The 17,944-nt window shown below is 30.9% G+C and overlaps 2 protein-coding genes across 6 annotated transcripts in view; one reads left to right on the top strand and one right to left on the bottom strand.

Annotated features, from left to right (window-relative positions):
* The window catches only part of LOC148617735 (C2 domain-containing protein 2-like), a 72,613-nt gene extending 59,647 nt beyond the window's left edge, over window positions 1-12,966 (top strand). The window contains exons 12-15 of one of the 5 annotated variants that reach the window (XM_088585259.1): window positions 4,547-4,674; window positions 5,891-5,960; window positions 8,048-8,200; window positions 9,950-12,966. In XM_088585259.1, the coding sequence (XP_088441385.1) occupies window positions 4,547-4,674; window positions 5,891-5,960; window positions 8,048-8,200; window positions 9,950-10,191 (593 nt within the window). In that variant the 3' untranslated portion in view covers window positions 10,192-12,966. Of the gene's footprint in view, window positions 1-3,776; window positions 3,791-4,546; window positions 4,675-5,759; window positions 5,961-8,047; window positions 8,201-9,949 lie in introns of those variants that run through there. The other 4 variants (XM_088585260.1, XM_088585262.1, XM_088585261.1 and 1 more) reach the window with 4 other exon arrangements.
* A 1,562-nt stretch (window positions 12,967-14,528) lies between these two features.
* Window positions 14,529-17,097, bottom strand: LOC148617734 (H/ACA ribonucleoprotein complex subunit 3-like). The gene is made up of 2 exons (XM_088585264.1): window positions 16,944-17,097; window positions 14,529-14,857 (listed from the first exon to the last, which is right to left on the bottom strand). The coding sequence occupies exons 1-2, from the start codon at window positions 16,995-16,997 to the stop codon at window positions 14,717-14,719; spliced, it is 195 nt and encodes a 64-aa protein (XP_088441390.1). The 5' UTR covers window positions 16,998-17,097; the 3' UTR covers window positions 14,529-14,716.
* Between the last annotated feature and the right edge of the window lie 847 nt (window positions 17,098-17,944).

Below are 17,944 nucleotides of genomic sequence, written 5' to 3'. Positions count from 1 at the left end.
GGACTCTTAATTATGACTATTGGTTATTTTTTACCTCTGATAAGTGGATTCTAGAGACTGTTAAAGGTTATAAAATTGAATTTTATGAGGAACCTTTTCAACTAAAAATTCCAAAAGAAATTCCCTTTCCACAAGATAAGGCTAAACTTATTGATAAAAAAGTTTGTAATTTAATTATGAAAGGTGCTATCAAAGAGGTTTCAGATGTTCGTAACTCCTTCATTTCTAATATTTTTGCTGTCCTAAAAAAGGACGGCTCTTTTAGACCAGTCATTAATCTGCAATCTTTAATTGAGTTTGTAGTGTATCACCACTTTAAACAAGAAAATCTTCGTTACACCTTGGATTTGGTTTAGAAAAATTATTTTATGTGCAAGTTAGATTTGAAGGATGCTTATTTCCATGTGAAAATTGACCCAGACTTCAGGAAGTATCTTTGTTTTTCCTGGAAAGGGAAATTTTTTCAGTTCCGTGTACTTCCTTTTGGCTTAGCATCAGCACCTAGAATTTTTACAAAAATTCTGAAGCCAATTTATGCTACTCTTAGGCAAAATGGAGTAAGATGCTGTTATTATATTGATGACTCTTTGATTATGAACCAAATTAAGATTAAGTGCAATCATGAAACAGTGTTGATAGCCAATGAAATGGATTCTTTAGGCTTTAATGTCAATGAGAAAAAATCTATTCTTGTTCCTACTCAGAGGATTGAATTTTTTGGAGTTATTATAGACACTGTTTTATTTAAAGTGTTTCTTACTTCTGAAAAGATTGAAAAGATCCTCTCTTTGTTTAGAAAAATTCTTAATAACAGGTCTCTATTATAGAATTTTGCTCGTTAATAGGGCTTTTGTGCATGCTTTTAATGCAGTCTTGTTAGCCCCTTTACATTATAGGGCCTTGGAACGGTATCAGGTGCATAATTTATCCTTGAATAACAACAATTTTGATGCCTATATGACTCCTTCCAGCACGTCTCATAAAGAGATTGTTTGGTGGTTAAGAAATGTTCAAAATTTGAATGGTAAATTCATTCGGATGCCTTATGGTTAGAAATGGATGCTTCCAATTTGGTTGGGGAGTCCACTTTGATGGCAAGGTTGCTGGAGGGAGATGGTCTACTCTAGAATCTACTTATCACATTAATTATTTAGAATTACAAGCAATTTTTCTTGCCTTACAAACTTTCTTTATTTCAAATACAAGCTATATACATGTAGGCATTAGATCTGATAATACTGCTGCGGTTGCTTACATCAACAATATGGGCGGAATGTGTTCCGTTGATATGGATTGTTTAGCGTCCAATATATGGAACTGGTGCTTCTTTAGAAATATTTTCATTTCTGCTCAATACTTACCTGGAGATAATAATGAAATAGCTGACTTGTTGTCAAGAAAATTTTCAGACTCTTGCGAGTGGTCCTTAAAATTAGAAATCTTTGCTCGTATTTGTGTACACTTTTTTGAACCAGATATTGACATGTTTGCATCTAGGATAAATTTTAAAATGAAACCTTATGTTTCATGGCTTTATGATCCTGAAGTGGAGTTCATAGATGCTTCCTCATTTTCTTGGAGGGATAAAAATCCATTTTTATTTCCTCCTTTTTGCTTGATTTCTAGGGTGATTAGCAAGGTGTTGACAGATAATGTTGAAGAAGCAATTCTTGTTGTTCCATACTGGCCTACTCAGACATGGTTTTCTTTGTTAATTTCAACTTTGATTTCTTTTCCTGCCAGGCTCCCAAGGCACAAAGATCTCCGTACGCAGCCACACTCAGGAGAGTGTTTCCGTGGGAAGTTAGACTTAATTGCTTGTGTTGTATCAGGGAATTCCTTAAGGATAAAGGAATTCATAACTTTGATTCCAAAATTATCTGCAATTCATGGAGGTCTTCTACAACAAAACAGTACCAGTTGTGTTGGAAAAAATGGGTTTTTTGGTTTTCTAAATGGAGGATTAATCCATTCCACCCGTCTGAAATTGTTGTAATAAACTTTTTATCTTTTTTGATGCGTCAAAATGTATCATATTCTGCGTTATATGTACACAAGTCTATGTCATTTATTTATTTTGGTGTTCAATGGGTTCATAAATCTGTACTTGTTTCAAGGTTATTGAAAGGTTATTTTAATACTAGGGCTGTTAATGTTAAACCACTTGTTACTTGGGATGTGTCAAATGTTTTTGATTTTTTATCTACCCTTTATCCATTAGCAGATCTATCCCTGAAATTATTAACTTTAAAACTTATTGCTTTAGTTGCTTTAACTACAGCTTCAAGAGCTCAGACTTTATCAGCTCTTGATATTTCCTTATTAACTAAGTTTGATGATAGATATGTTTTTCAGATTGGACAGCTTTTAAAACCTTCTAAACCAGGTGTTCCAATACCTGATTGTGTTCTTTATAGATTTGAAAGAAAAGAATTATGTGTAATTCATACTCTTGATGAGTATTTGTCTCGTACTTCATTGAAAAGGAAAACTTTGAAATTGTTCATTTCCTTCAAAACTTTTAAAGCTGTTACTACTTGTACTTTAGCTAGATGGTTACGTACGGTTTTATCTTTGGCTAGGATAAATAATCCTTCATTCATGGCACATTCTTGTGGAGGTGCTTCAACATCTAAGGCTTTTAAGTTTGGTGTTTCCATTTCTGATATTATGAAGACTGCTAACTGGTCATCAGCTAAGACGTTTCAACGTTTTTATTATAAAGATATTGTTACTAATAAAAACTTTTCATCTGCCATTTTAGAATCCTAGGGTGTTGTTGACTGTTATTTATGAGAGTGAATTGGCCTTTATTATTAGTTATATTCCACTGAAAGTTTCATGTTATATGGAGTATGAGATGGACTATTTTAGTTTGTGTAACTGTTATAGTAACATTTAACTGTGTTATTTTGATTTTATTTATTATTTGTTAAACTTGTTTCATGGTCTTTGACCTCAGGTATATTATGTTAACCATATAAGTCTTCTTTTCACTGAAAAATCTTCTTAAGTGGGACTTGTTTTTTGAGAATAAAGGTTGTATTGATACATAAATTTTTTATTTTGTTATGCCTTAGTTTGTCCCAACACTTTGAACATGCTATATGATACCTTTTTTAACGAAGGCAAATGTAGGATAATGTTCCCTCATCCAAGCATCTCGTAGAGATGTGAAGGATGAAGGGCATTATCATAATGAGCCTGAGACTCAAAAGGGTATCATATACCCTTCCCTTTATTTGTTACATTTGAGTAGCAATGTGATTGCTAATGTTGGTTTTAGTAGTTTTCTCATGGTTTTTCCCTCCCATAATCATTAAGACTGGTTGGTACAAACTGTCTTTAAATAATAATGAAAGCATATGGAGCTCTGGTTTTATACAGGTCTAAGGTCGTGGTCATGGTACATGATTTTGACCTCTTTTAACTGAGAATGAAATGGCTTGTCTTGTGACACACCTCAATTACTATGCTATATCATACCCTTTTGTGCCTCAGGCTCATTATGATAATGCCCTTCATCATCTACGAGATGCTTGGATGAGGGAACATTATCAATCTGTTAGTTCAAAAAGTTATAAAATAACGAAAAAATCATTTTTGGTCTGCACCACTTGCTAAAATCCTAAATATTATACCTGAAGTTGATGGCAATGTCAAGAAATTTTCATCCTAAAACTAATTTTTACCAGAGAACTAGTAGTTAAGTTTTTCTATTGCCCTTACATTCTGTTTTATGAATTGTAAATTAAAAGATGTTATAATGTTTTCAGGAGCCACTTCCCGAGTAAGACATGCATGAACTTCATCAATGATGCATGATTTTATATTGCTATTTCACTACATATTCAGAACATTATTATACCCTCTATATTACACAGAGTTTTGTTTGTTTTGTTGAAACCCCCAAAGTCCTTTGTCTTGTGTCATTGTGAAAAATAGCAGGGATGTCATCAATATTAAATTTAATATGTTAATTGGAGTGTAAGAGGTCAGAGGTCAGAGCTTTTAATTGGTAGCAAGGATATGTATCCTACTAATTTAAATAATTTATGTTCAAATATCAACCGAAATCTCAATTCCCCAAATCATTATGTTTTCCACTATTTAAAATTGTTTTTAGTAGAATAAGAAGAAAAAACATTCCCCCCTATTGACTGTACTGTGTAATTACTACTCTTAGTGGATGATAATGTTTGTAGTTCAGTTTGAGCGAAGCATTTGCTGTTCCATGAAGCATTATTTTTTTCTGAACATTATTTACCATTAAAATCCACAAATTACTAATTTGTGTTGGACCATAAAAAAATGAATCCAACACATGAAAGCACCTCTACAGAAATGCATTAAATGTTCTCCAAAACTATAAAGCCCATTTGATTTAAGACTATAAGTTTGAGATTTGCTTGTTTTTCTGTTTAACCCTCCTTTTATTTTTGAAGACTTTTCTATTTTCCTTTCCTTTAATTCTTTGATTGACCTATTTTGATTATATTGAATAATATAACTAGTATATTAACAGCATGGTGTGTTCTGTTTACAGACATTGTTCAGATAGATAATGTGGATTCTGTAGTAGAAACAGCGATTAGAGAACTAAAAAATAACAAACGAAAATCACGCACACCTACAAAGACATCAACACTCATTATCACTGGGGTTCATAGAATGGTAAGTCATAATCACAGAGGTTCATAGAATGGTAACTCATAAACATAGAAGTTCATAGAATAGTAAGTCATTAACACAGGGGTTCATAGAATAGTAAGTCATAATCACAGGGGTTTCATAAAATGGTAAGTCATAAACACAGGAGTTCATAGAATGGTAAGTCATAAACACAGGGGTTCATAGAATAGTAAGTCATAAATACAGGGGTTCATAGAATGTGAAGTCATAAACACAGGGATTCATAGAATGGTGAGTTATAAATACAGGGGTTCATAGAACGTGAAGTCATAAACATAGGGGTTCATAGAATGGTAAGTCATAAATACAGGAGTTCATAGAATGGTTAGTCATATACACAGGGGTTCACAGAATAGTAAGTTATAAACATAGAATGGTAAGTCGTAATTCCCATTAAATGGCATGTCAATATCTCATAGGATCACAGAATGACAAATTTGGCTCAAACACTCAAATATTTTATTAACTCTGAATTAAATACTGGTATCTATGTAAGATGCAGGAAAATTTCCTGGTGCATGTTATTAAGTGTAACCTGCATGGTTTGTGAAGTGTGAAGTGGAGTAGAACATGTTTAAAAGCATTTTATCCTAACTCTGTATAGATCATACACATATATTTCTAATATGGTATTAAAATGCAATGAAAAACTGTCATTGAAGGCAAAATTTGATTTTAAAAATATTCATAAAGGTCCATAGGGATATTCTTTTGTTTAACATTGGAAAACTTAATGCTAGCATATTGACAGAAGGCTTACGTAATGTGCATGCTGGGTAGTTTTAAACAGACATATATGGTCTGATTTCATGCTGATGAATATTTGAATTCAGATTTTCACTAAACATTTTTTTTTATCTATCATTTTTTTTTCATTCAAAGATTTGTTGAATAAATACTGGTAAATAAAGATTTATTTATGAATCCTGTTATTTTAATGAAAAGAACAAAATTTTGTGTATAAAAAATAGATATATTGGCTGTCTTACTACATGTATATTTTTCTGGTAATATTCTGGTATTTTTAAGTCTAATTATGCAAAGTAAATATGTATATTTTGTTTTAGATAAGTGAAAGCAGTTCAACTGGATAAAATACCTAGTCTGAAAGTTTAGTACATGTAGTTACAGGGTACATTAAAAAGATACTCCAGTCTGATTTTGGCATTGCTTGACATTTTAATTCTGTGTTTTACAGTCTCCAGATCAGATGGAAGATGACCCCATACCATCAGTTGTAATGTCTCCACCTTCTCCAGGGAGAACTGGTAGGTCTCCTTGTATAGATCAGTATAAGATCAAAAGCTTTGTAGATGTGTGTTAGCTATGTCAATAGTCAATGTAACACATCTTATGTGGCTTTCAAGTAGATCATACATACATGATGCAACTTTTGTGGTATTTTGCAAATTAATGTGCAAAATATGTACTTTCAAACCAAATATTGTTTAGTGTGATGTAAAATAATTTTTTTACATATTATAACAGAAATTATGGCTTGAAATTATAAAAGACAAAATTACAAACAATTATTTTACAATTCCACTTTCAAAGGGGAGATAATTTACAGAAAAATTTTCCATAGGAATGTAATGAGAATAAGTGTCATGAATATAACAAGAAAAAGAGTTTGGTGATCTCAAATTTTATTTTTAAAATCAGAAAAAAATATGTGAGATAAGTGTTCATTTACAAATTCATAAGAAGCCTCAGCACAACAAAACTTAAAAAATGCTTCTTAAATATTCTTAAATTCCATTGTGACTTCAATTAGGGCCAATTTTTGTGTTTTTAATCCTTTAGAATCAAAGTACCATATGTCACCAGCCTATCACAGTAACTTTCCTACTATTTATGTACACTACACAAAAATATAGTCCAAATGTAATTTCTTTTATATCATTCAGTACCTCAGTTATTACCAGCAAATATGTTTCTTGCAGTTATTCAGCTAAATAATATCCTATTATTTCTGCAAATAAAATTAAGATCTTGTTTTCAAATCAACTGAAAATTTGAAGGACTCTTATTTTGCCTTGAAAGATATTTAGTAATAAATTTGCATTTAGGAAATTTAATTCTTGCAGTAATGTGTCAAGAATTGTTAAATGCATTGAGCATGTTCCATGTAACATACTTATCAGTCTAATTCTCCATCTTATCAATGATATTTTATCATTGATAATAAAAGAGTGGAGAGCAGTGATTTTAACCAAGTAAAACTGGCAGGAAAATTAAAATTGATAAAAGTGTCTAGTTTTTTTAAAATCTTTTATTAAAAATTATTAAAAAATATTAAAATATTTTCTTAAACTGAAATTAGTTTTGTTTAAGTCTAAATACAGTGTATAATAAATACTCTGTTAGTATAGTTTTTGAATGTAAATGCAACTTAACTTTTGGACAGGATTAAAAATTTGGGTAAAAAGTGAAATGGAATAAAATTTGTAAATGTGTGTGAGGTTGGATCAGTAGTATGGATTGACATTTAGTTTATACAAATTAGGGAAAAAACTAAGTTATATGAAAAATGCGAATATTTGATCACAGTTTTATTTTACATCATGAAATCTTTGAAATTTTGTTTCTTGCTACAATTTTCACAAAAGGTACCAGTATCGTATTGCATATCCCTGAGTGGGTGTACGTCAAAACATGGATGCTATAAAAATATAGTGCATTTTCTTTTTGCCTCTCTACAAACTAATGTTTTGTCAAAAGACATGAACAATGACTTAAAAAATAGAGCAAACATCACACTGTAAGATGAAGAACTTTTTTTAAAAGAAAATCTAACATAATATCATAAAAATGTTCCACTGAAAAGGTTGGTTTGGTGAGTGCAAAACGAAAGTGAAAGTAGGGAAAATGGCTATTTATAGTTCAAGACTACTTTTCTGTCCAATCTTCGTGGACTCACCCTATTTTCTTTGCAGGAAATTATTTTTTCACATGTCCTTAGAAATGCTACATAAGTGAAAGTTTTATTGAATCAATTTACATATTTTTTAAAAAATCCTAAAAATATGCACTTCACTATAGAAGTCTATGGGAAAATTAATACGATACTGAGACCAAAAACCTTTTGTGCTAACAGAACTTTGATTAATTTTTTTGCTTACTTTAAGTTTTAATCTGTATTAGCAAAAAAAGGTTTTAAAATTGTATAATAAGCAGTATTGATTAATTTTAAGTTATAAGAAAAATAAACTGGCTGAAAAATTAATGATTCTAATGTTATCTATCTCTTTAGTTCTATTTATAATTTTCTCTTTATACCTTCTATTTTTCTTTATATTTTATATCCATCTATCTTTCTGTCCTTATTGGAATTAATACATAATGAAATTTTCAGAGAAAAAGAAAGAATCTTTGGGTACTAGACTGAAGAAGAAATTTTCACGCCCTAAGAAACGTTCTCTGAGTGCCGATAGAGCTAGCAGCTCGGTACGAGAGGGCTCAAACTACCTCCAACCACCAGAGGGCAGTGTTTCTCCACGTTCAAAAGGTCTATTGATCGGTCATGTTGTTGCCTTATGCTTAATTTGACATTGTTATGTCTCCTTCACTTTGTTTTCAGTTGTTGCATGTGTAGTTTTCTGAGAACTATTTTATGTTGACTTACATGTAGCTTTATACCTCATCAATTTGTTTCAGTAGATTTGTGAATAGAAAGTCATGTAACAGGAGGTTATGGTAGCAAGCTATAGCGAATGGTAGTTGTTAAACTAATTTTTTATTACCTTTTTGTCTTCCTATTGGGATTCGTCTAGCACTATCCAAAAGCTTTGGCACTGCTCATTTCTTCATTAGATATGTAAATATACATGTATTTGTTGTTAAAAATCAGCAATGCATAAATTGAAAATTTTTACACATATTCATTTTTAAGTACTTCAAGTTAAAATATATAATGTTTTGAAATAATTATATTTGATTTGACAGGAGTTGTGTCTTTATATATCTACTGTCAAATAAAGCATGATTATGCTCACAAATTCTGGAAATACATGTATTTATATTATCAAGAGCATTTACATACAATATTGTAGTTCACAAAAACATCTTTCAATTTTCAATACACATGTACTAGTTTTTTTTATATGAAAATATTTTCAATATTTTCAAATTTTGTGTATTGAAAAGCTTTTTAAACACAGAAAATGTCAGCATTTTTTAGCATAAAGTCCTTGTGTCCAAGCTTCTAGGATTGGGTCTATTAATTAAGTATATAGTCAATTTGCTTGTAGATTAGGTGAAATAAATTATAATTGTTTTACAAAAAGGAATGTTTGGTCATGTGACTTATTGTTGTTACACTGTTCAATGGCTGTGGGAGTTCAAAAGTTATTTTTAATTAGATATATAATCTATCATTTCTAGACAGATGTTTCCTCTTAAATGTCGTCTTCAAACTTTCATATTTATATTGGTTTGTGTGTGATGTCACAATATGGTTATATAGTACATAAATTCAGAAAGTATTGTAATTAATTTTTGCCCAAAAAAGTGACTGAGTTGTTATGATGAAAAGTAAAGCTTGCAATATAAAACTTTGGTGTAATATTTTTATATCACAAAAATAGTTTGAAAGTACATTGTAATAGATTCAATATCTTATGAAGATGGACATTTCTGCATGAAAAGGTATTCACATAATTTTCATGTGAATTTCTTATGTTTTCCCTTCAATAAATCAAATGAGTTTTTTTTTTTTAACTTTCACAAGAATTTCATGTTAATTTGATTTGAATTTCACATGAAGTTCAACTTTCATTGACATAATGTTCCCCTGTAGTCACATTATTTACCTTGCTAATTATCTCCTTAGCTTTCAGATCAACACAGCAAATCAGTCACTAGAATGATACGTGCATATACACAGAAGGCATTAGAAATATGTATTGAGCTATTCTTTTCTTTTTAAATAATGAATTGCAAAAAAAACGGGTAATTTGTTCTGGTGCAAACAGTAAAATCTTTTTTGCAGGAAAAATTGGTTGATAAAAAAGAAATTATGAATAATATCTTTTAATTTAATATATAAACTTAGAATATTTACTTAAATATTAGTCCAAATAATTATACTTTGGAGACTAACTTTTAGTCTGCTTGGTCATCTTCCTGAGGCAAAAACATCAGATCAACAAAATGCCTCAGAAAACGTCAGGTTGTCTGTTATGAATTCAATCCTCAACATGGTTAAGTCTTTTTTGTATAATTAATTGCTTTAATTTTTTCTTCTACAATTTTTCAGATGATATGGAGTTAGGACGTCACGCTCCAGAGACTCCCAATTTGAAGAAATCAAGATCTTTAGGTGGTAGTTTAAAGAAACTGTTTAGACGAAGCAGAAAACGTTCACAAGGTAGAGATCAGGAGATGTCAAGAGAAAGTTCACTATCTAGATCTTCTGCTAAGAATGTTTCTAAGGGTCCATCACGAGAGGCTTCACTAACTAGGACAGGACATTCACCTCGTGAATCTGCCATATCATAATCCGCTGTAGTGTCAATTTAGGTGTAATAAATTAATTGACAGCTTTATACATCTCAAAGAGTGATTTAAAGCTTTAAATCTGTCTAGTCATTGTGATCATGGATCTGTAGAGAGGGGAAAACCTATTCTCTTGCTAAGAGATTTCTTATAAAGGGAGATTACTCTATACATGTATATCTCTATTTTTATACTTTTTTAAGCATGTAAAAGTTGGGAAAAAAATAAGAAGTACTAAGTTATTATGCATGAGAATTGTAAACTAATATATATAGCTGATTTTTTCCACATTTTTTCTTTTTTATTCATTATGAGTGCCTCCTAATTTAGTAACTATTTACAGAAGACCACAGTTTAGATATAGTGTGTCATACTGAAAGTACTAACCACAAATATTCAAATCATGTTATCATTTTAGACTATTTTTGTCTCGCTTTTTCTAAATAGTCTAAGTGTGATGCATTAGTTTTAGGCTGACAGACCCTCCTACAGTTTGATCATACCCTCAAAATATCATGCCTAACACCATCTAACCAAAGATTATGTCATCATCATAGAAAAATAGGGCTTTGCAATTAATGTAGTTTGAATGTGAAGTAAATGATATTGTCTTTAGGTGGGGATGATAAAGAGCTCTTTGGAGATGTTGGAAGTTGTTATACCATTCTATTGAAGCAGAATATTAAATTTTTCAAGGTTTTCTTAAAAATAAATGTACTTGCACTTCATAGAAATTATGAAAGATTTTGCTGCCTTTTAAGGGAATAAATGGTTTTCATGCAACTCTCTCTTTTTTGTTTTGATTGTAGGATTGATTTTCTGAGACAGTGTAATGTTTACTCAGTTGTTCGTGTTGTCAGGATGAACGATAGGTTGAGATCAATTATACATTGTATTTCTTATGCAGATGCAATCATAAAATAATATGAATGCTCATTGTTGGGGATTTTCTAAGAGAAAATAATTCAGAGGGCTGGGAAGAATGTCCATTACAAATTGTAGGAGATTTTTTTTAAAAAATTTGTAGTGAGAATATTTGTCTGTTTACACGATGGTTGAGTAGTGAATTTTTTTCCATCTCCAAATTTTCATTTTTTCTGTAGAAAATCCCTAATATTCTATTTTTTATGAATAATACTGGTGTTTGTTATAATTTTCTACTTGTGATATCAATGTTACTTGTGTTGTCAGATTTACTAGTTTATTGCCATTTTATGTCATTATATCCACCTTTGCCTGCAATGAGAATGACAGGTGTTAATAAAAATTCAGTATCATAGAACTAATTATACTGTCATGGCTGTGCTAAATAGGAAAAAGCTAGAAAGGACATTTGTCGGTTGCTACCTTCTTCTGTGAATTCCGCTCACTTTTTTAATTTAGGTACAAATTATATTACCTTATGAGACTGTTAAGCATGGCTGATATGAAGTTATAGTATGCTAATTCCTCAAATGAAAAAATGTCCTTATAACTGGCGTCAGTATCTTATGTACATTTGCATGTCTGAGAATACGCCATGGTTAGAAGCAGTTTCATTTGAGTCTATTTTACACCTTATATTTATAATTTCATTGAGATGTGCTATGCCTATTTCAAGATTTACATTGAGCAGGCTTATAACAAAAGCACTGCTATATATATATTTCAGTTTGAATATTCTTAAAGAATTAATATTTTTGCATTTTTCGAATTTTTGTTTAAAGTTATTGAAATATGAAGCTAATTGTAAAAACACATAACAACCAGAAATTTAGGAGATTGCCTGTGTTAATGATGTTACATTTTAAGGTTGAAATTTCCATTTATTAAAGGAGAGTGTAGGCTAAATGCACATCAAATTCAAGGCCTTGTAAGAAAATGTCAGTTATAAATGGGATATTTTTTATGTACAGTATTTCATGCATTGAGTCATATAAATTGCCAAATTGGAAACAAAATATGCATAAGTATTGCTTTATAATGTTTTGATACCTTTGTTGTTCAAAAAATCTTTTGATTCCATATCAGATCATCGAAATCCACCATGATTGTTTTAAGAAAGGGCCAGTTTGAATAATACTCATACACATCAAGATCTCATTTACTGTAATATTGAGATTAATGAAAAGATACATTTTATATTCTAATTTGAACTTGAAGTACAAGCCTGGTGTATTTTATGATGTACTAACATTTGTACCAGTATAATTGATAATTTCTAGTGTGTTTTACTTCTCAAAAAAGGTTTAAGAAAAGTTTGTAAAAGTGTGCTCTGGCAATCTGAACTGCTCAGCCTTTCTTGTTACACAACAAAAATACATACTTTTTAGTGTTGTGGAAATGGCAGTCTTTCAGATTGTTTGCTCAAGGACTGGGTACTTTTTCTTTTTTCAAGTACTTTTTTTTGTCATCATTAAAATTTAACACCTTAGCAATAAAGTTACTGAGGTGTCTCTTTAAACTATCAAAAAATATTGTAGTTTTTGCATATTCATTTTTGTTGATCAAAAACTATACTCCAAATATCTTTATTAATGATTTTTTTTTATACCGTAATTACTACTGTATATTTTTATCATACATGCAAATCATTTCCGTGTCTCTCTGCTTAGGACTTTCCCTTCATGATTTGCAAAATTGCTGTTGATGATGAATATCATGTATTTTTATACAGTGATAAAACCTGTTCCCAAGATCTATTTTGTGATACTATAGTATGAATGAAATTGTAGATTTCATGTTATTTTTTGGATGTGTGCAATATTTAGCAGATTTGAATAAAACAATCTTTTCATACTTTTCTTTGTTTGCTTTGTTTGAGTGCCAATCAGACCAATTTTTGAATTAAATCAGTAACATATTTCACTTTTTACGTACACAAAGGGCAATAACTCATAAAAATTGTATTTGGCATGAAATTTTAAAGACTTCTTCAGCATTTTCTTATAAATCTACATACCAGAAATGAAATCAGTAGAAGTGTAAAAAAAAGATCCAAAAAAAAATGCAAGAAGGAAGTGTAAATGACTACCGGTAACTGAAAACCCATGATCCTCTTCTGTCAGAAAGAAGTGTACAGTTTCAGCTAATTAATTACCAAGAACACAATAATCAGATGAGCAGCTCAGACTTCATGAAGAAGTATGTAGTTAAACCTGTCTAAAACAAACTCTGAATAAAACCAAAAGCCTATTAGAGTAGACCTTTTAAGCTAGTTTCAATGCATATTTTAACTTACGAACACCAAAAAGTTTATTCCAAAATCAGCTCAGTGTTACACTGTAAATTGACCCTTGTTTATTATAAACTAGTAGGGTAAATACGAAACTAATATGACTGATGGACCTTCATCTAAAGCAAATATTTAAAATGAGTTAATGATTACAAATAATGGGTACCAAGCTGGTTTTTGTTGGATAATACATACTTGCCAATGCTCTGGTTTCACATGGGATTTTGACTCCCTTTCAGGGTTCAGGGTCAATCAATATAATCTCTGGTTTTCAGAAAATCTGTTCCCTTTTTTCTTCTAATTAATGGAAAAATAAAAGTCCTTTCCTTCATTTTTCATAGCTCCACATAACAGCTAACTTTTTGGCATTCTAGTTAACAGGTCGATACCACTAGAATGTTACTGTACATACTGAAGAATGTTGCGCCTCTGTGACCAAATAAGGAGCAACAACATACATGTACTAGAATTTTACTTTTAAAAAATATCCAATTTTAAAGCATTTTCTACAGAGGCCCACAATAACTTCCAAGACTTACAAAACTTACTGATGCCCAGTGGGTTCATGGGAATACTGCTTTACTGATGCCCAGTGGGTTCATGGGAATACTGCTTTACATAATACATTTACTTTTCGAGATCAGAAAAATACAAGAATGAAAGCTTTCACTTTAGGATATTAATCATAAAAATTGTAATGTTGCAATGTGCATTTTTTGTACTCAAGGTATCTCATTGACTTGATTGGTTATTCTGGGTCATCATTTTTATATGTACAGGTACATGTATACTTTGTCCTTCTAAGAGAACTCTCCACCTGTTTAAAGTCCCTAGGTTTTCAATGGCATTACTGAATACTAATTCACTGATTTTCATAAAAATCTATTTGGGAGTTGAGTAGAATTGAGGATATTAAAGTATGATGATGGAATGAAAAGACATTTTGCTCACTTTACACATTTCCCTTTTAAAGCGAGGGTGTTATATTTATGTTTTGATAGTTCTGTGCAAGAAGCACTTATTCTGAACACTTCTTTCTATATTCAGCAAAAAGATAACAACACTGGCAGAGGAAACATGAACATCCTCATATTACTTAAAGGTGTTAGTAATGGGAATACACACGCTAGTGTTTGCCATTTATTATCAAAGTATTCACAAGTTTTTTACAAATGTACAATTTCATGATAAATGAAGTTGTTAGCACATTTTAAACAAACTTCTCTTTCTCAATTCTTCCATTATTTTAGGATATTAATTGATGTGAATCCTACAGAGAATCATTAGTTATCTAGTTAGTTTTTATCACTTTATTCACATGACTATCTTGGGCTGCTGCGTAGGATGAATTCCAAATCTCTTCTTGATTGTATTTCTGTGTCTTGAATATTTGTCATCTGGTGAAAATCTAGCTGGATGTGCAGACAATGTGGGTTTTCCACTGGGATCTGTTTTCTGTTTTAGAAAGAAAAAGGAAAATAATAATAATTTTAATACATGTATAGCATGCCATTCTTATCAACATGGTTGAAGAAGACATCTGTATGAATTTCCACATTTTATTTTAGAATCAGCTTAAAAAAATAAACAGGTAAGAGTAGACTCTAGATAAAGAAGCTTAAAATGTTTCCCACCTTGAAACTTTACTATGTCATTTTGGAACAATTGAAATCTTCACAAGGGCAAATGCCATGAAACAATTCAATAGTATACTTTGCCACCTATTTAAACACAAGATCATTTAATATGTTCCCAAAGCGTGCTTGATGGTGAAGAAGACCAAATATGGTAAAATGGAAAATTATGAATCTACTATATGCAAGGATGTATATAGGAACCATCAACCGGCAAAACTGGACCGCTACTTGCTCATCTTTTGACAGCTACTCTATTTTCAATAATGGATCAACCCTTGCAAACTTTCATCAGTCTATCTGCTACTTAAATTCTATTGACATCACTTATATGGGTGAATGTCACAATGAAAAGTTGGACTAAGTTTTGATCAGACCAAGCAGCTCTAAGACTTGTGATATGATTCGTTGGAAGTGTATATGGTTTCACCTGTCACTTTTTAAATGTATATACAGGGCATCTTTTATTTTACCCACTGACTCAATTGTTAATTGTAACCATGCAGTGTATTATCAAATACTCATTCTTGTGTACATATGATATTGTTTAAAATAAAAGCAGTCTTGGAGGTTTATAAAAATAAAAACAAAAATCATTTAGAAGAAAATAAAACACACCTTTAATCAGATCAAGTACCACACAAATTCTGAGACACTTAAATAGTTTCTGAATTCATAAAGATTTTACATTAAGTTTATTTTGGCACTCTCTGCTGATTTGATAAAAATTAAACTGCAAAAGTCAGGTCAGTTTTATATATCATTTTACATAAAATTGATGTAACATTTACATGTATGTACAGTATCTAGGCAAGGAGTTAAATATGGAAAGATTGGAATCTCATGCTTTCTCATTGTATCTTGCGTGGCGAGATTTAATCATACTTGTCACTTATATTTTCAAGTGTCTTGTAATAGTTGGTTAATACTTTCAAAATATGGGGATAAAACACAGATGGTTTTCGGCAAAATTTCTTATATACATCGATCAATACCTCAGTAATAGAAAAATGTCAACTTCAAGTCAAAATTTGGGCCAGTAAGGGAGGAGTTTGAAATTCAAGTCTAACCATCATAGCCTTCAGTTACAGGATGTCAACATTTTGAAGTACATAATCAGCCTGTAAAAAAACTCCATAAATGCAGAGAAACTACATGGTTTTTTGAAAAAAAAATTATAAACACCAATAAATACCATACTATATGAACACAATTAGCTTTAAGTCAATATTAAGTTTGAATCTTTCAAATTAGTTTTGATATTACAAAAGAAGAGAAAGCTATGGCTTTAAAAAATGAAAAATTAAAAAAAAAATATTAAGGTCTCAAATCGAGATATTGATCAAAACAAAACACTGAAATAGCCTGGAGGCAAATTGAGGTGCGAAAATTTTTTTTTCAAACCATATGGGTCAGAATATTTACATTTATTAGTATATGATGAAAGGTTGAAGCGATGGAAATCATCCACCATTATTGGCATTAATAACAGGGCAAGCTCAACATTAACGAAATGCATCATGGGAGTTCATGCTGTTAATCTCAACACACAACACATTTACTAAAGTATTATGTAAAAGTGCTCGAGATTCCAATCTTTCTATATTGAACTCCTTGATCTAGGGGATATGCTAACAGTAACATAGTATGTATGCCATAAAAATTAGATACAGGTTTAACCATAGAGTCAGAGTGAAATATGTGGTAAATTGAGCCTATATTTGTCGAAAGATAATGATGGACCTAAAGTCTTAAACTTAAGAGTCGGAGTAAGTCGCGATTAATAAGCAAAGGCGAACCTTGAGCTATGAGTATGATTGTAAGCCATTTTGGGATTTACTGACACTCAGCCCGGAAATAAACCCACAACCTTCCACGATCTAGATTCTACCATTATGAGTTTCTACCTTTAGAGTGTAAACTCGCTCGCCATCTTCATTTTCGTAATACATAAGAAACATATTTCTTCAAAAAAGGCACCTTCTCCGAAGTACAAACTGTATTTGTTGCAGGGGTACTATAGTATAGGGGAGAGAAACTCATTACAAAAGGTGTCTAAGATTTTTTTGTTCATTTAGTTATACCATTTCTGCAACGGACCTTTTTTCTTGACTTCGACGTACTTTATCATTACTATTTGACAGGGTAGTATAGACAATTTGCCTTTCTAACATCCTGTAACATAGACTGGTTATAAATATTCATGCTTCTTTACATGAATAAGGATTTTAATCAATACATATGACAAATGTTTCTCGTCTGAATATAGCTGAAATATTGCTGCTCGGACGTTAAACCCCAACAATCAATCAATCTAAAAGATAGCTGTCAATATTCCTATTTTTCATGCCTGGTCGTTCAAATATTTGATTTTTTTGTATTTACTTCTCTAAGTGGTTTTGTTCTTACAGTCTGGTATTGAATTAAAAATTGGATGATTATATGCATAAACTAAGTGAATAGAATGTATTTTGATGCAGGGGTTCGGAAACGCCCTGCATCACAATACATTTCACTTCATTCATTTTGTGCATATAAACATCCAATTAATTCAGCATCAAGTTTTTTTTTGTTTTTTTTTTTTAATAATTTGATCATTCAACTTTTACACTTATTTTGCAACTTAGTTGTTTAACCTAATAAGACATGGACTTTATATTCCTAATAGTAAGTAGTCTCTAAATAAAGCTATATCCAACCTCTGAATTTCACTGACTCCATGACTGAGGTATTTCAGCTTTATCACAGACGTTAACGGGACATATATGGGTAAAATCAATTACAACTTTATTGAGAATTTGTGTAGGATATGATAACAGTTTTTAGGTGTACATCTTGAAGACTACTAGAATTGACAATGTTTGTGTGAACACATTCTGTTTTTGTTTCGGTTTATGTATCATAAACA

The sequence above is a fragment of the Perna viridis genome, chromosome 5, assembly GCF_037379345.1.
Source record: "Perna viridis isolate PV_CMFRI_1.1 ecotype Kerala chromosome 5, ASM3737934v1, whole genome shotgun sequence".
NCBI lineage: Eukaryota > Metazoa > Mollusca > Bivalvia > Mytilida > Mytilidae > Perna > Perna viridis.
This window is presented reverse-complemented; position numbering and strand designations above follow the sequence as displayed.